The 17,123-nt window shown below is 67.3% G+C and overlaps 1 protein-coding gene and 1 long non-coding RNA gene across 9 annotated transcripts in view; one reads left to right on the forward strand and one right to left on the reverse strand.

Moving 5' to 3' along the window:
* The window catches only part of LOC117981537 (uncharacterized), a 58,263-nt gene extending 47,005 nt beyond the window's left edge, over positions 1-11,258 (reverse strand). Inside the window, exon 1 of the long non-coding RNA XR_008626537.1 lies at positions 11,120-11,258. This is a non-coding gene — a long non-coding RNA (uncharacterized LOC117981537). The remainder of the gene's footprint in view (positions 1-11,119) is intronic.
* A 146-nt stretch (positions 11,259-11,404) lies between these two features.
* LY6E (lymphocyte antigen 6 family member E) lies at positions 11,405-15,871 on the forward strand. Of its 8 annotated transcripts, none has more exons than XM_055117054.2 (6): positions 11,425-11,546; positions 11,793-12,079; positions 13,734-13,849; positions 14,348-14,456; positions 14,776-14,895; positions 15,028-15,871. In XM_055117054.2, the coding sequence occupies exons 4-6, from the start codon at positions 14,405-14,407 to the stop codon at positions 15,249-15,251; spliced, it is 396 nt and encodes a 131-aa protein (XP_054973029.1). In that variant the 5' UTR covers positions 11,425-11,546; positions 11,793-12,079; positions 13,734-13,849; positions 14,348-14,404; the 3' UTR covers positions 15,252-15,871. The 8 variants fall into 8 exon arrangements, with proteins under 8 accessions (XP_054973026.1, XP_054973028.1, XP_054973029.1 ...); XM_055117056.2 differs by having other exon boundaries at positions 14,353-14,456; XM_055117052.2 differs by lacking the exon at positions 13,734-13,849.
* The last annotated feature ends 1,252 nt before the right edge of the window (positions 15,872-17,123 follow it).

A 17,123-nucleotide genomic window follows, 5' to 3' on the forward strand; every position in this document is an offset into this window, starting at 1 on the left:
AGGGAGTCCCGTGTGAGGGGGAGGGGGTCCCGTGTGAGGGGGAGGGAGTCCCGTGTGAGGGGGAGGCAGTGCCGTGTGAGGGGGAGGGAGTCCCGTGTGAGGGGGAGGGGGTCCCGTGTGAGGGGGAGGCAGTGCCGTGTGAGGGGGAGGGAGTCCCGTGTGAGGGGGAGGGAGTCCCGTGTGAGGGGGAGGGAGTCCCGTGTGAGGGGGAGGGAGTCCCGTGTGAGGGGAGGGAGTCCCGTGTGAGGGGAGGGAGTCCCGTGTGAGGGGGAGGGGGTCCCGTGTGAGGGGGAGGGAGTCCCGTGTGAGGGGGAGGCAGTGCCGTGTGAGGGGAGGGAGTCCCGTGTGAGGGGGAGGGGGTCCCGTGTGAGGGGGAGGGAGTCCCGTGTGAGGGGGAGGCAGTGCCGTGTGAGGGGGAGGGAGTCCCGTGTGAGGGGGAGGGGGTCCCGTGTGAGGGGGAGGCAGTGCCGTGTGAGGGGGAGGGAGTCCCGTGTGAGGGGGAGGGAGTCCCGTGTGAGGGGGAGGGAGTCCCGTGTGAGGGGGAGGGAGTCCCGTGTGAGGGGGAGGCAGTGCCGTGTGAGGGGAGGGAGTGCCGTGTGAGGGGAGGGAGTCCCGTGTGAGGGGGAGGGGGTCCCGTGTGAGGGGGAGGGAGTCCCGTGTGAGGGGGAGGCAGTGCCGTGTGAGGGGGAGGGAGTCCCGTGTGAGGGGGAGGGGGTCCCGTGTGAGGGGGAGGCAGTGCCGTGTGAGGGGGAGGGAGTCCCGTGTGAGGGGGAGGGAGTCCCGTGTGAGGGGGAGGGAGTCCCGTGTGAGGGGGAGGGAGTCCCGTGTGAGGGGGAGGGAGTCCCGTGTGAGGGGGAGGCAGTGCCGTGTGAGGGGGAGGGAGTCCCGTGTGAGGGGGAGGGAGTCCCGTGTGAGGGGGAGGGAGTCCCGTGTGAGGGGGAGGGAGTCCCGTGTGAGGGGGAGGGAGTCCCGTGTGAGGGGAGGGAGTCCCGTGTGAGGGGAGGGAGTCCCGTGTGAGGGGGAGGGGGTCCCGTGTGAGGGGGAGGGAGTCCCGTGTGAGGGGGAGGCAGTGCCGTGTGAGGGGAGGGAGTCCCGTGTGAGGGGGAGGGGGTCCCGTGTGAGGGGGAGGGAGTCCCGTGTGAGGGGGAGGCAGTGCCGTGTGAGGGGAGGGAGTGCCGTGTGAGGGGAGGGAGTCCCGTGTGAGGGGGAGGGGGTCCCGTGTGAGGGGGAGGGAGTCCCGTGTGAGGGGGAGGCAGTGCCGTGTGAGGGGGAGGGAGTCCCGTGTGAGGGGGAGGGGGTCCCGTGTGAGGGGGAGGCAGTGCCGTGTGAGGGGGAGGGAGTCCCGTGTGAGGGGGAGGGAGTCCCGTGTGAGGGGGAGGGAGTCCCGTGTGAGGGGGAGGGAGTCCCGTGTGAGGGGGAGGGAGTCCCGTGTGAGGGGGAGGCAGTGCCGTGTGAGGGGGAGGGAGTCCCGTGTGAGGGGGAGGGGGTCCCGTGTGAGGGGGAGGCAGTGCCGTGTGAGGGGGAGGGAGTCCCGTGTGAGGGGGAGGGAGTCCCGTGTGAGGGGGAGGGAGTCCCGTGTGAGGGGGAGGGAGTGCCGTGTGAGGGGGAGGGAGTCCCGTGTGAGGGGGAGGGAGTCCCGTGTGAGGGGGAGGGGGTCCGGTGTGAGGGGGAGGGGGTCCCGTGTGAGGGGGAGGGAGTCCCGTGTGAGGGGGAGGGAGTCCCGTGTGAGGGGAGGGAGTCCCGTGTGAGGGGGAGGGAGTCCCGTGTGAGGGGGAGGGAGTCGCGTGTGAGGGGGAGGGAGTCGCGTGTGAGGGGGAGGGAGTCGCGTGTGAGGGGGAGGGAGTCCCGTGTGAGGGGGAGGGGGTCCGGTGTGAGGGGGAGGGAGTCCCGTGTGAGGGGGAGGGAGTCCCGTGTGAGGGGGAGGGAGTCCCGTGTGAGGGGGAGGGAGTCCCGTGTGAGGGGGAGGGGGTCCGGTGTGAGGGGGAGGGGGTCCCGTGTGAGGGGGAGGGGGTCCCGTGTGAGGGGGAGGGAGTCCCGTGTGAGGGGGAGGGAGTCCCGTGTGAGGGGGAGGGAGTCCCGTGTGAGGGGGAGGGAGTCCCGTGTGAGGGGGAGGGAGTCCCGTGTGAGGGGGAGGGAGTCCCGTGTGAGGGGGAGGGAGTCCCGTGTGAGGGGGAGGCAGTCCCGTGTGAGGGGGAGGGAGTCGCGTGTGAGGGGAGGGAGTCCCGTGTGAGGGGGAGGGAGTCGCGTGTGAGGGGAGGGAGTGCCGTGTGAGGGGGAGGGAGTCCCGTGTGAGGGGGAGGGAGTGCCGTGTGAGGGGGAGGGAGTCCCGTGTGAGGGGGAGGCAGTCCCGTGTGAGGGGGAGGGAGTCGCGTGTGAGGGGAGGGAGTGCCGTGTGAGGGGGAGGGAGTCCCGTGTGAGGGGGAGGGGGTCCGGTGTGAGGGGGAGGGAGTCCCGTGTGAGGGGGAGGGAGTCCCGTGTGAGGGGGAGGGAGTGCCGTGTGAGGGGGAGGGAGTCCCGTGTGAGGGGGAGGCAGTCCCGTGTGAGGGGGAGGGAGTCGCGTGTGAGGGGAGGGAGTGCCGTGTGAGGGGGAGGGAGTCCCGTGTGAGGGGGAGGGAGTCCCGTGTGAGGGGGAGGGGGTCCGGTGTGAGGGGGAGGGAGTCCCGTGTGAGGGGGAGGGAGTCCCGTGTGAGGGGGAGGGAGTCCCGTGTGAGGGGGAGGGGGTCCGGTGTGAGGGGGAGGGAGTCCCGTGTGAGGGGGAGGGAGTCCCGTGTGAGGGGGAGGGAGTCTCGTGTGAGGGGGAGGGAGTCTCGTGTGAGGGGGAGGGAGTCCCGTGTGAGGGGGAGGGAGTCTCGTGTGAGGGGGAGGGAGTCCCGTGTGAGGGGGAGGGAGTCCCGTGTGAGGGGGAGGGAGTCCCGTGTGAGGGGGAGGCAGTCCCGTGTGAGGGGGAGGGAGTCGCGTGTGAGGGGGAGGCAGTGCCGTGTGAGGGGGAGGGAGTCCCGTGTGAGGGGGAGGGAGTCCCGTGTGAGGGGAGGGAGTCCCGTGTGAGGGGGAGGCAGTGCCGTGTGAGGGGGAGGGAGTCCCGTGTGAGGGGGAGGCAGTCCCGTGTGAGGGGGAGGCAGTCCCGTGTGAGGGGAGGGAGTCCCGTGTGAGGGGGAGGGAGTCCCGTGTGAGGGGGAGGGAGTCCCGTGTGAGGGGGAGGCAGTCCCGTGTGAGGGGGAGGGAGTCGCGTGTGAGGGGAGGGAGTCGCGTGTGAGGGGAGGGAGTGCCGTGTGAGGGGGAGGGAGTCCCGTGTGAGGGGGAGGGAGTCCCGTGTGAGGGGGAGGGAGTCGCGTGTGAGGGGAGGGAGTGCCGTGTGAGGGGGAGGGAGTCCCGTGTGAGGGGGAGGCAGTGCCGTGTGAGGGGGAGGGAGTCCCGTGTGAGGGGGAGGGAGTGCCGTGTGAGGGGGAGGGAGTCCCGTGTGAGGGGGAGGCAGTCCCGTGTGAGGGGGAGGGAGTCGCGTGTGAGGGGAGGGAGTGCCGTGTGAGGGGGAGGGAGTCCCGTGTGAGGGGGAGGCAGTGCCGTGTGAGGGGGAGGGAGTCCCGTGTGAGGGGGAGGGAGTCCCGTGTGAGGGGAGGGAGTCCCGTGTGAGGGGGAGGGAGTCCCGTGTGAGGGGAGGGAGTCGCGTGTGAGGGGGAGGGAGTCGCGTGTGAGGGGAGGGAGTGCCGTGTGAGGGGGAGGGAGTCCCGTGTGAGGGGGAGGGGGTCCCGTGTGAGGGGGAGGCAGTGCCGTGTGAGGGGGAGGGAGTCCCGTGTGAGGGGGAGGGGGTCCGGTGTGAGGGGGAGGGAGTCCCGTGTGAGGGGGAGGGAGTCCCGTGTGAGGGGGAGGGAGTCCCGTGTGAGGGGGAGGCAGTGCCGTGTGAGGGGGAGGGAGTCCCGTGTGAGGGGGAGGGAGTCCCGTGTGAGGGGGAGGGAGTCCCGTGTGAGGGGAGGGAGTCGCGTGTGAGGGGGAGGGAGTCGCGTGTGAGGGGAGGGAGTGCCGTGTGAGGGGGAGGGAGTCCCGTGTGAGGGGGAGGGGGTCCCGTGTGAGGGGGAGGCAGTGCCGTGTGAGGGGGAGGGAGTCCCGTGTGAGGGGGAGGGGGTCCGGTGTGAGGGGGAGGGAGTCCCGTGTGAGGGGGAGGGAGTCCCGTGTGAGGGGGAGGGAGTCCCGTGTGAGGGGGAGGGGGTCCGGTGTGAGGGGGAGGGAGTCCCGTGTGAGGGGGAGGGAGTCTCGTGTGAGGGGGAGGGAGTCCCGTGTGAGGGGGAGGGAGTCCCGTGTGAGGGGGAGGGAGTCTCGTGTGAGGGGGAGGGAGTCCCGTGTGAGGTGGAGGGAGTCCCGTGTGAGGGGGAGGGAGTCCCGTGTGAGGGGGAGGGAGTCCCGTGTGAGGGGGAGGCAGTCCCGTGTGAGGGGGAGGGAGTCGCGTGTGAGGGGAGGGAGTGCCGTGTGAGGGGGAGGGAGTCCCGTGTGAGGGGGAGGGAGTCCCGTGTGAGGGGGAGGCAGTCCCGTGTGAGGGGGAGGGAGTCCCGCGTGAGGGGGAGGGAGTGCCGTGTGAGGGGGAGGAGGGAGTCCCGTGTGAGGGGGAGGGAGTGGCGTGTGAGGGGGAGGCAGTCCCGTGTGAGGGGAGGGAGTCCCGTGTGAGGGGGAGGGAGTCCCGTGTGAGGGGGAGGGAGTCCCGTGTGAGGGGGAGGCAGTCCCGTGTGAGGGGGAGGGAGTCGCGTGTGAGGGGAGGGAGTGCCGTGTGAGGGGGAGGGAGTCCCGTGTGAGGGGGAGGGAGTCCCGTGTGAGGGGGAGGCAGTCCCGTGTGAGGGGGAGGGAGTCCCGCGTGAGGGGGAGGGAGTGCCGTGTGAGGGGGAGGAGGGAGTCCCGTGTGAGGGGGAGGGAGTGGCGTGTGAGGGGGAGGCAGTCCCGTGTGAGGGGAGGGAGTCCCGTGTGAGGGGGAGGGAGTCGCGTGTGAGGGGAGGGAGTGCCGTGTGAGGGGGAGGGAGTCCCGTGTGAGGGGGAGGGGGTCCCGTGTGAGGGGGAGGCAGTGCCGTGTGAGGGGGAGGGAGTCCCGTGTGAGGGGGAGGGAGTCCCGTGTGAGGGGGAGGGAGTCCCGTGTGAGGGGGAGGGAGTCCCGTGTGAGGGGGAGGGAGTCCCGTGTGAGGGGGAGGCAGTCCCGTGTGAGGGGGAGGGAGTCGCGTGTGAGGGGAGGGAGTGCCGTGTGAGGGGGAGGGAGTCCCGTGTGAGGGGGAGGCAGTCCCGTGTGAGGGGGAGGGAGTGCTGTGTGAGGGGGAGGGAGTGGCGTGTGAGGGGGAGGCAGTCCCGTGTGAGGGGAGGGAGTCCCGTGTGAGGGGGAGGGAGTCCCGTGTGAGGGGGAGGGAGTCCCGTGTGAGGGGGAGGCAGTCCCGTGTGAGGGGGAGGGAGTCGCGTGTGAGGGGAGGGAGTGCCGTGTGAGGGGGAGGGAGTCCCGTGTGAGGGGGAGGGAGTCCCGTGTGAGGGGGAGGCAGTCCCGTGTGAGGGGGAGGGAGTCTCGTGTGAGGGGGAGGGAGTGCTGTGTGAGGGGGAGGGAGTCCCGTGTGAGGGGGAGGGAGTGCCGTGTGAGGGGGAGGGAGTGCCGTGTGAGGGGGAGGGAGTCCCGTGTGAGGAGGAGGGAGTGCCGTGTGAGGGGGAGGGAGTGGCGTGTGAGGGGGAGGGAGTCCCGTGTGAGGGGGAGGGAGTGCCGTGTGAGGGGGAGGGAGTGCCGTGTGAGGGGGAGGGAGTGGCGTGTGAGGGGGAGGGAGTCCCGTGTGAGGGGGAGGGAGTGCCGTGTGAGAGGTAGGGAGTCCCGTGTGAGGGGGAGGGAGTGCCGTGTGAGGGGAGGGAGTCCCGTGTGAGGGGGAGGCAGTCCCGTGTGAGGGGGAGGGAGTGCTGTGTGAGGGGGAGGGAGTGGCGTGTGAGGGGGAGGCAGTCCCGTGTGAGGGGAGGGAGTCCCGTGTGAGGGGGAGGGAGTCCCGTGTGAGGGGGAGGGAGTCCCGTGTGAGGGGGAGGGAGTCCCGTGTGAGGGGGAGGGAGTCCCGTGTGAGGGGAGGGAGTCGCGTGTGAGGGGGAGGGAGTCGCGTGTGAGGGGAGGGAGTGCCGTGTGAGGGGGAGGGAGTCCCGTGTGAGGGGGAGGGGGTCCCGTGTGAGGGGGAGGGAGTCCCGTGTGAGGGGGAGGGAGTCCCGTGTGAGGGGGAGGGAGTCCCGTGTGAGGGGGAGGGAGTCCCGTGTGAGGGGGAGGGAGTCGCGTGTGAGGGGGAGGGAGTGGCGTGTGAGGGGGAGGCAGTCCCGTGTGAGGGGGAGGGAGTGCCGTGTGAGGGGGAGGGAGTCCCGTGTGAGGGGGAGGGAGTCCCGTGTGAGGGGGAGGGAGTCCCGTGTGAGGGGGAGGGAGTCCCGTGTGAGGGGGAGGGAGTCCCGTGTGAGGGGGAGGCAGTCCCGTGTGAGGGGGAGGGAGTCCCGTGTGAGGGGGAGGGAGTCCCGTGTGAGGGGGAGGGAGTCCCGTGTGAGGGGGAGGGAGTGCCGTGTGAGGGGGAGGGAGTCCCGTGTGAGGAGGAGGGAGTGCCGTGTGAGGGGGAGGGAGTGGCGTGTGAGGGGGAGGGAGTCCCGTGTGAGGGGGAGGGAGTGCCGTGTGAGGGGGAGGGAGTGCCGTGTGAGGGGGAGGGAGTGGCGTGTGAGGGGGAGGGAGTCCCGTGTGAGGGGGAGGGAGTGCCGTGTGAGAGGTAGGGAGTCCCGTGTGAGGGGGAGGGAGTCCCGTGTGAGGGGGAGGCAGTCCCGTGTGAGGGGGAGGGAGTGCTGTGTGAGGGGGAGGGAGTCGCGTGTGAGGGGAGGGAGTGCCGTGTGAGGGGAGGGAGTCCCGTGTGAGGGGGAGGCAGTCCCGTGTGAGGGGGAGGGAGTCCCGTGTGAGGGGAGGGAGTCCCGTGTGAGGGGGAGGGAGTCGCGTGTGAGGGGAGGGAGTGCCGTGTGAGGGGGAGGGAGTCCCGTGTGAGGGGGAGGGGGTCCCGTGTGAGGGGAGGGAGTCCCGTGTGAGGGGGAGGGAGTCCCGTGTGAGGGGGAGGGAGTGCCGTGTGAGGGGGAGGGAGTCCCGTGTGAGGGGGAGGGAGTCCCGTTTGAGGGGGAGGGATTGCCGTGTGAGGGGGAGGGAGTCCCGTGTGAGGGGGAGGGAGTCCCGTGTGAGGGGGAGGGAGTCCCGTGTGAGGGGGAGGGAGTGCCGTGTGAGGGGGCGGGAGTGCCGTGTGAGGGGGAGGGAGTCCCGTGTGAGGGGGAGGGAGTCCCGTGTGAGGGGGAGGGAGTCCCGTGTGAGGGGAGGGAGTCCCGTGTGAGGGGGAGGGAGTCCCGTGTGAGGGGGAGGGAGTCCCGTGTGAGGGGGAGGGAGTCCCGTGTGAGGGGAGGGAGTCCCGTGTGAGGGGGAGGGAGTCCCGTGTGAGGGGAAGGGAGTCCCGTGTGAGGGGGAGGGAGTCGCGTGTGAGGGGAGGGAGTGCCGTGTGAGGGGGAGGGAGTCCCGTGTGAGGGGGAGGGAGTCCCGTGTGAGGGGGAGGGAGTCGCGTGTGAGGGGGAGGGAGTCCCGTGTGAGGGGGAGGGAGTCCCGTGTGAGGGGGAGGGAGTCGCGTGTGAGGGGGAGGGAGTCCCGTGTGAGGGGGAGGGAGTCCCGTGTGAGGGGGAGGGAGTCCCGTGTGAGGGGGAGGGAGTCGCGTGTGAGGGGGAGGGAGTCCCGTGTGAGGGGGAGGGAGTCCCGTGTGAGGGGGAGGGAGTCGCGTGTGAGGGGGAGGGAGTCCCGTGTGAGGGGGAGGGAGTGCCGTGTGAGGGGGAGGGAGTCCCGTGTGAGGGGGAGGGAGTCCCGTGTGAGGGGGAGGGAGTCCCGTGTGAGGGGGAGGCAGTGCCGTGTGAGGGGGAGGCAGTGCCGTGTGAGGGGGAGGCAGTGCCGTGTGAGGGGGAGGGAGTCCCGTGTGAGGGGGAGGGAGTCCCGTGTGAGGGGAGGGAGTGCCGTGTGAGGGGGAGGGAGTCCCGTGTGAGGGGGAGGGAGTCCCGTGTGAGGGGGAGGGAGTCCCGTGTGAGGGGGAGGCAGTGCCGTGTGAGGGGGAGGCAGTGCCGTGTGAGGGGGAGGGAGTCCCGTGTGAGGGGGAGGCAGTGCCGTGTGAGGGGGAGGGAGTCCCGTGTGAGGGGGAGGGAGTCCCGTGTGAGGGGGAGGGAGTCCCGTGTGAGGGGGAGGGAGTGCCGTGTGAGGGGGAGGGAGTCCCGTGTGAGGGGGAGGGAGTCCCGTGTGAGGGGGAGGGAGTCCCGTGTGAGGGGGAGGGAGTCCCGTGTGAGGGGGAGGCAGTGCCGTGTGAGGGGGAGGCAGTGCCGTGTGAGGGGGAGGCAGTGCCGTGTGAGGGGGAGGGAGTCCCGTGTGAGGGGGAGGGAGTCCCGTGTGAGGGGAGGGAGTGCCGTGTGAGGGGGAGGGAGTCCCGTGTGAGGGGGAGGGAGTCCCGTGTGAGGGGGAGGGAGTCCCGTGTGAGGGGGAGGCAGTGCCGTGTGAGGGGGAGGCAGTGCCGTGTGAGGGGGAGGGAGTCCCGTGTGAGGGGGAGGCAGTGCCGTGTGAGGGGGAGGGAGTCCCGTGTGAGGGGGAGGGAGTCCCGTGTGAGGGGGAGGGAGTCCCGTGTGAGGGGGAGGGAGTGCCGTGTGAGGGGGAGGGAGTCCCGTGTGAGGGGGAGGGAGTCCCGTGTGAGGGGGAGGGAGTCGCGTGTGAGGGGGAGGGAGTCCCGTGTGAGGGGGAGGCAGTCCCGTGTGAGGGGGAGGGAGTGCCGTGTGAGGGGGAGGGAGTGCTGTGTGAGGGGGAGGGAGTGCTGTGTGAGGAGGTGGAGGGAGTGCTGTGTAAGAAGAAGGTAGATGTGTGGGGGCAGAGTTGGCATTCAGCCAGGTTCCTGACTCAGGACTCCATGGCCCTTGTTACAGTTGTGGGTAGAAATGGAATCTCTGTGACATCTCCTGCTCCCCTTTCACCTGCCCCAAGGCAGGTCTCCAGTCCTCCCCCTCCTTTCTGATCATGGGCCCAAAGAGGCTCATTCAGAGAGGATCAGTCCCATGCCCTGGGGGCAGGAATGCTGAGCACACAGAGGTTTCCTGGAGGGGCCACGTGGGCGGCATGGAAGCTCCCCACCCCTTCCCGGAGAGGGCGCCCTGTGACTCTCCTGTGTATCCATTTATAATTAACTGCAAATATGTTTCCCTGAGTTCCCTGAGCCACTCTTGCAAATCAATTGAACGTAAAACAGGGAGGGGCTGCAGTATTGCTGGGAAAGAGGGTCCTGATCCAGACCCCAAGAGCGAGTTCTTGGATGTTGTGCAGGAAGTAATTTGGGGTGAGCCACACAGCACAGTGAGAGAAGCAGGTTTATCTGAAATGGCTCCGTTCCAGAGTGGGGCGTGCTCAGAAAGCAGGAGGAGGAGGGCCTGTCCTCTGTTAGTGCCTCTGCTTATAGGAAACTGTAAGGAGCTACAGTTACACCTGGAATGGGCAGATGCACTCACTAAGGATAGGGGCTGTGGGTGCCATCAGTGCCCGTTCATCCTCCAACCTCAGGCTGCTCATTGAAATTATCTCTGAGTAAAGTGGCCTGCACTCTTGGGTTATCTGGACAGTCTGCGGGCTTGCTGGGAGATGCCCCATATGGCCACAAATATTCTGTAATTATAATTGGTGTCCAGCTTGAGACGTGGCTATTTTTAGACCATAAGCATTAACCTTATAGGTGCCTTGTGAGTGCCTCCTACTCACTTCAAGATGGAGTCACTCTGGTCATGTTTCATTAAACCAGATGCCTGGTGAGCAAGCGTTCCTCTAACAGTGGGAACCTCAACGTCGGGCCAGTCGGTAAGAAGTTCCAGAGGCTGGCCCTCGCAGCTCATGTGTGTGCGCGTGTGTGTGTGTGCGTGTGTGTGTGTGTGTGTGTGTGTAGGTGTCTTGGAGCTAAGCGCTCACCCTGTGGGATCTGATGCTATCTGCAGGTACCGGAATGGTGTTGGAGGACACTCGGCTGGTGTCCGCTGCAGAACTGATGGCTTGCTCGGTGGCGGGGAGACGTCCACCTGCCACATTTGGCCCCGGCAGTCTTGGGAGCCTCCTGTGTTGGTGTCTTCTGTGTTGAGTGAGAGGCGGGGTAAATGGTTTGAGAGTTTTTTCCAAACAGCCCTCCTCCTAATGCAGCTTGTTTTCTGAATGAGAGGGTCCTGTCTTGAAGGGGGCAAACCCACCCGTGCTTTCGTCCCACAGTTCTTACTGAGCCCCTGCCGCGGCAGGGATGGCCCCAGGTGCCGGCTGCAGAGACAGAACCCCCTGCCCTCACCGCCAACATTCTAGAGAAGAAGACGCCCTGCCTGTGCCCCACGTAAGACGCAGAGGCAGGGACTCCCCCGGGCCACAGCCTACTGGAGCCTCCTGTCCCCAGAGACAGCTGGGCCATCGCCCCCAAAGCTGTGGAAGCCCCACCCACGATGCCATCATACCACGGCCAGGACATCTCGTGACACACAGAGCCCCAGCCTCAGCCTCCATACACACACACACACACGCACCACACACACTCACTCATGCCAAACACACACACAGCCACATTGACTGCACCCCTAGATTTGAGACAGGGGTGTTACAGGTGTCAGCCCCAGCCCCCTCCTGACCACACGGCCACCTGCCCACCCTCGCATTTCCCCACACCCTCCCCCTACTCCCGTGTGGGGTTCAGAAGACCCCTCCCTGGTGCTCGCCCTGTCACCCAGAAAGGAAACGCACTGTCAACTGGAGAACAGGCCGGTGGCAGAGCCCCAGCGCCCACAGCCCCTCGGAGAGGGCCTGGCGGGAGGAGAGGCACCCACCGATGGCAGAGCCTCAGTGCAGCACCCACAACCTCCCACCTCCCAACCCTTGCCGGTCTCCCCACCCCCGCCTGAGGGATGGCCAAGGAACAGCCCAGCCTGGAGCGGGAAGCAGGGACAAGATGACCTCAGGAATCCCAGGCTGCGGGGGTGCCTGCGTCCTCCCCTCCCGAGCTCCACTCCGCAGGCGAGACCCCCAACACTGCTCCCCGACACTCTCCGAGGCACCCCTCCTCCGTGCTCACACCCAAACACGTCTGCTCACCCGTGGGCTTCCCACCCCGAACACAACGAGGACTGTCCAGGTGTCAGTGACGGTCACCCCGACCTGGTCCCCTGTCGGGCCTCGCCAGGTCAGCACCTGCCGCGCGCACAGCAGGGCCGGGTGGAAGGAGGCCGGGCCTGGCCGTGGCTCAGGCGCCACCTCGCTGGGGAAACTGGGAGGTGGTCTCAGCCCCCTTCTGGGCCTCAGCCTCCCCATCTATCCCAAGGAGCCGGGGTAGGCCTGGGCAGCGCGGGGACCCCCACCGCGGGCTCGCCGACTCCGCCCGCCGGAGGCCCCTCCCGCGTCCCGCCCCTGCCCCCGCCCCGGGGCCGCGCGGCTGCCTGGGAGGCTCCGGGCCAGCCGCGGTCCAGAGCGCGCGAGGTTCGGGGAGCTCGGCCAGGCTGCTGGTACCTGCGTCCGCCCGGCGGTGAGTCCGCGGGCCCCCGGCCGGGACGCCCCCGCCACCTGCGCGCACGCGCTCAGACCCGGCGGCCTCGGCTGCGGTGCACGCGGCCCCGGCTCAGCCACGCGCGGCGGAAGGCGCCCTGCGGGGGCCGGGGCGGGAGAGGGTGGGAGAGAGCAAGAGGGGCGCACGGGGAGGCGCAGGAGAGGGGCTGGGGCTGCCGGTGGGTTGGTCCCCAGAGAGCTGAGCTTCTCCTCCCATCCCCCGCAGGCCTCCGCGAATGTTTCCAAAGATCTGGGGCGGGAGCGGGCGGAGACTGCCGCCAGGAGCCTCCCGGCCGCCCCAGGGCTGCGCAGCCACTGGAGCCCATCACCCAACTCCAGACGCTCCTGGCTCCTCTACGTGGGCCGGGAGGGACAGCCTTGAGGACTAGGGGAGGGGGCACGGGACCTTGCAGAGCTCCTGGCCGGAAAGGGAGGATTGACCGCCCCCGGCATATCACCCCGGAGCACTGGAACCCGCCCCCGCTTCTTGTTTTGGCACTGGTGGTGCTTGCGGTGAGGTCCAAGGGGCCCATCCTCCCTGAGTGCACCGCCGGGCCCCTCCCCATTCCGGGACAGCCTCTTGCTGGCTGGGCAGCCCCTAGATACCTGGCTCCAGGGGCCAGCTTCCCTGAGCCTGGGGATGAGCCATGAGCCTGCAGCCTGGGCCCCAGAGGCGCCCCCCACGGCCTGCCGGCTGGCTCCCTCCGGGCTCCAAGGCCCACCCGGCCTTCCTAATTGCCTGCGGCTCCCACCGGTGCCTTAGCTCAGCCTGGTGGCCCAGCGGGTTGGGTGCCACCCAGTGAGCAGGTGGCGGCACCAGCTGGACCTGTTTGTGGCCCTGTATGCTAGGACTTCCTCAGAGACAGCTCAGGGACCCCCCCACACCAGAACCTCACTTTAGGGGGGTGGGGGAAAAGGAATTGGAGATCCTTCCTCCTCGGGCTACTCCCTGGAGGCGGGGACAGGCCCCAGCCCGACTTGGCACTGTTTTTGGCCATCTGGGGCTCCCACTCCCAACCCCAGGATGTCAGCCCAGGTCTCACGGTCCTGGCCTGCTGCTCTCCCCTTAGGGTCTCTGCGGGCCCCTCTCCAGATCTGTTCTCTGAGGCATCCTCCTTACCCCCAGTGCCCAGCACTAGCTCCCCAGGCCCGGGATGTCCCTCCCACTCCTCTGCCCACGGCTGTCCCTGACAGAAGGCAGCAGCCTCCCCCTCCAACACCATGCACTCACAAAACAGAGAATCACGACCCCAGCTGGGTGTGTTCCAGATTCTTTCTCCAGCAGTGCAGAGGGTCCTGTGCAGAGGCCCCTGCCCAGGGGAGGGTCCTGTGCAGAGGCCCCTGCCCAGGGGAGGGTCCTGTGCAGAGGCCCCTGCCCAGGGGAGGGTCCTGTGCAGAGGCCCCTGCCCAGGGGAGGGTCCTGTGCAGAGGCCCCTGCCCAGGGGAGGGTCCTGTGCAGAGGCCCCTGCCCAGGGGAGGGTCCTGTGCAGAGGCCCCTGCCCAGGGGAGGGTCCTGTGCAGAGGCCCCTGCCCAGGGGAGGGTCCTGTGCAGAGGCCCCTGCCCAGGGGAGGGTCCTGTGCAGAGGCCCCTGCCCAGGGGAGGGTCCTGTGCAGAGGCCCCTGCCCAGGGGAGGGTCCTGTGCAGAGGCCCCTGCCCAGGGGAGGGTCCTGTGCAGAGGCCCCTGCCCAGGGGAGGGTCCTGTGCAGAGGCCCCTGCCCAGGGGAGGGTCCTGTGCAGAGGCCCCTGCCCAGGGGAGGGTCCTGTGCAGAGGCCCCTGCCCAGGGGAGGGTCCTGTGCAGAGGCCCCTGCCCAGGGGAGGGTCCTGTGCAGAGGCCGAGGAGCAGTACACCGACCCATCTGGCCCCTTCCTGCTGGTGGGACCAGTGGCACGCAGCCTTGTCTCTCGGAGCCCATTTCCCAGCCACAGAATGGGGAGTAGCAGATACTGAGTGGGGTGCTTTCCTCGGAACTGAGTAACATCAGGAATGGGGAGTGCTTTCCCCCTCAGCCATGCCCCACCTGGCCCCAGGTCTCCATGTGAGGGGAGCTGCCTGGGCTCAAAACACTGAGCCATCCCAAGGAACATTCTAGATACAGATTAGCTAATATACACTGACAGATACACATAAAGATGTGTATATAGATTTCTCTTTTTTTTTGAGACAGGGTCTCACTCTGTTGCCCAGGCTGCAGTGCAGTGGCGTGATCATAGTTCACTTCAGTCTTGAACTCCCGGGCTCAAGAGATCCTCCCACCTCAGCCTCCCGAGTAGCTGACCACAGGCACGTACCACGCCCGGCTAATTTTTGTGTTTTTTGTAGAAACAGGAGGTCTCACTGTGTTGCCCAGGGTGGTCTCAAACCCCTGGCCTCATGTGATCCTCCTGCCTTGGCCTCACATAGCATGGAGATTACAGGCGTGAGCCCCTGTACCCAGCCCCAGACTAGCTAATATTATGACTGATCACCATTCCCCATTCCCCCACCCCAGGACCACTGGCAGAGGCCACTCACTCTGCCTTCTTTTCTGTGGTTCTGAGAAGGCTGCTGAGTTTCCTCCTCTTGCCTGTGCAGCCCCCTCCTGCCAGGTTTCAGGAGGGAGATAGCCTAGAGCATGTCTGCACTGAGTGAGGAGTGGGTCAGGAGAGAAGCAGGGAAGTCCTTGTGTGCTGGCAGGTCCCTGCCCCTCTGCTGTCTGTGTCCTCATCTGCAAAGTGGGGGTGCAAGGTCTTGGGGAGGAGTGAGGCACCACCCGGCCCCCTAACCAGTGTGTCTCTCCAGAGCAGGACAGGCTGCTTTGGTTTGTGACCTCCAGGCAGGACGGCCATCCTCTCCAGAATGAAGATCTTCTTGCCAGTGCTGCTGGCTGCCCTTCTGGGTGTGGAGCGAGGTGAGGTGCCCTCGGGGACCCCAGACCTTTGTCCAGCTGTGCCCTGCTCTACTCCCTCTCCACCCCTCTCCCCTGAGCAGACGCCCCAGGGGTCCTTCCAGGCCGCTCCCAGCAGAGGGCTCACCCGGCCTGGCCACACTGTCTCACTGTGTGTTTGAGTGTCGCTTGACCTGCTCGACGGCCAGGGTGGGGTGTCACTGTCTTTGCTCTGCCTTCAGCCCAGGGCCTGGTATACAGTAATTTCTCAGTAAATGTCCACTGGGGTCAGGCCTGGGAGGGACACTGGAGGCTTCCCTGAGACAGGTGTGTCCTTCCACAGCCAGCTCGCTGATGTGCTTCTCCTGCTTGAACCAGAAGAGCAATCTGTACTGCCTGAAGCCGACCATCTGCTCCGACCAGGACAACTACTGCGTGACCGTGTCTGCTAGTGCTGGCATTGGTGAGTGCCAGGCGTCAGACCGTGCCTTCCTCCCCTGGCCATCTCCCTAGCCCGGGCCGGGGCTCAGCAGAGGCCATTGCTGTCTGTCTGCAGCCGTCTGTCTCTCCCCTGACAGCCTCATTTCCCATGCAGGGAATCTCGTGACATTTGGCCACAGCCTGAGCAAGACCTGTTCCCCGGCCTGCCCCATCCCAGAAGGCGTCAATGTTGGTGTGGCTTCCATGGGCATCAGCTGCTGCCAGAGCTTTCTGTGCAATTTCAGTGCGGCCGATGGCGGGCTGCGGGCAAGCGTCACCCTGCTGGGTGCCGGGCTGCTGCTGAGCCTGCTGCCGGCCCTGCTACGGTTCGGCCCCTGACCGCCCAGACCCTGTCCCCCGATCCCCCAGCTCAGGAAGGAAAGCCCAGCCCTTTCTGGATCCCACAGTGTATGGGAGCCCCTGACTCCTCACGTGCCTGATCTGTGCCCTTGGTCCCAGGTCAGGCCCACCCCCTGCACCTCCACCTGCCCCAGCCCCTGCCTCTGCCCCAAGTGGGGCCAGCTGCCCTCACTTCCGGGGTGGATGATGTGACCTTCCTTGGGGGACTGCGGAAGGGTCGAGGGTTCCCTGGAGTCTTACGGTCCAGCGTCAGGACCAAGTCCCATGGACATGCTGACAGGGTCCCCAGGGAGACCGTGTCAGTAGGGATGTGTGCCTGGCTGTGTACGTGGGTGTGCAGTGCACGTGAGAGCACGTGGCGGCTTCTGGGGGCCATGTTTGGGGAGGGAGGTGTGCCAGCAGCCTGGAGAGCCTCAGTCCCTGTAGCCCCCTGCCCTGGCACAGCTGCATGCACTTCAAGGGCAGCCTTTGGGGGTTGGGGTTTCTGCCACTTCCAGGTCTAGGCCCTGCCCCAAATCCAGCCAGTCCTGCCCCAGCCCACCCCCACATTGGAGCCCTCCTGCTGCTTTGGTGCCTCAAATAAATACAGATGTCCCCCAGCTTCCTGCTGTGAGTGTGGCTGCCCCTTGTGGGGAGAGGCAGAGCACCCCAGGTTTGGAGGGTCCTGGGGTCTTCTGTGGTATGACCCAGGGGGGTGGTGGGGGAGGAGGAGTCGTCCCCTGAGCCACAGCCAGCTGCTTGCCTGACCTCAGAGGGAGCCCCTCCCCAGTGCTCTGCCCTTTCTTCTGCCCCAGGTTCAGCAGGTCAAGTGAGTTCCTCCTCCCACAGCGGAAGGAGGTGTTGGGGGGCATGGAGGAAAGAAAGCGGGTGCAAGAAGGAGCACGCTCAGGCTGGGGCAGCACCCAGGGCCGTAGGACTTGGGAATGGAGGGTGTCTGTCTGGACCCGCTGGTGCAGAGGGCACAAAAGCTGGGCTGGGGCAGGACAGACGGGCCGGAGTGTAGTGAGTGGCCTGTGGGAGGGGCAGGGGGCTCCCACGCAGAAGCTCTGGGCAGCAGCCCTGACCCATCCGTGCCTGGACTGCAGCGCTGCCCGCTTCCCCCTGGCAAACAGGTGGCAGCCTCCTGACAGAGGAAGCCGGCCCAGGCCGCTGTGTCTGCAGTTGGGTGCTGTGCGCTGCCCAGAGGGGTCTTTGGGCTGGAGAGAGAAAACAAGAACAGACACCCAGTGGAGGTGTGCTTGTTCATTTCTCCGGGACAGTGGGAGGGAGCCGGCCAGGGTCTCAGCCACTTAGCGCCCGACCCTGAATTTCCCCGGCTGGCCAGAAACTGTGGTGTGTGTGTGTCAGGATCCCAGGGGCACCGTCCAGCAGGAGGGGCCGGTGGTCAACGTGGAGGCCTGAGATTCCCACCCCCGGCAGCTGATGTGAATAGCCGGGTCCTCCCAGGTCCCTGAGGTCAAGGCAGGTCAAAGACCTGTGTCCTCCTCCTGGGTCCCTGAGGTAGTGATTCCTGTCTGAAACACACTAATCATTACTGCCACCCATGAGGGGCCCATTGTAACTGAGCGAGAGGGCCTGGAAGAGGTCAGCGGGAGGAGGGGCCTGCCACCGATCAGCTCTCCCAGTGCAAGGACCCGGAGCCCGTCAGAGCAGCCTGCAGAGACTGAGCTTGAGATTCCGTGGGGAGTTTGGATTCGCTGAGTGGGTCGCTCTAGCATTGAGAAATGCAAGCAGAGAACAGAGGGTGGAAACCAGATAGTCCAGGAGCCTGGGCACTGTAGCCAGGAGGACAGAGATCCCGGTGTTTGGGCCCCGGTGTGCAGTGCGTTCACTGCATTGTTCACTCGGAAT

Source organism: Pan paniscus, chromosome 7 (assembly GCF_029289425.2).
Source record: "Pan paniscus chromosome 7, NHGRI_mPanPan1-v2.0_pri, whole genome shotgun sequence".
Lineage (NCBI taxonomy): Eukaryota > Metazoa > Chordata > Mammalia > Primates > Hominidae > Pan > Pan paniscus.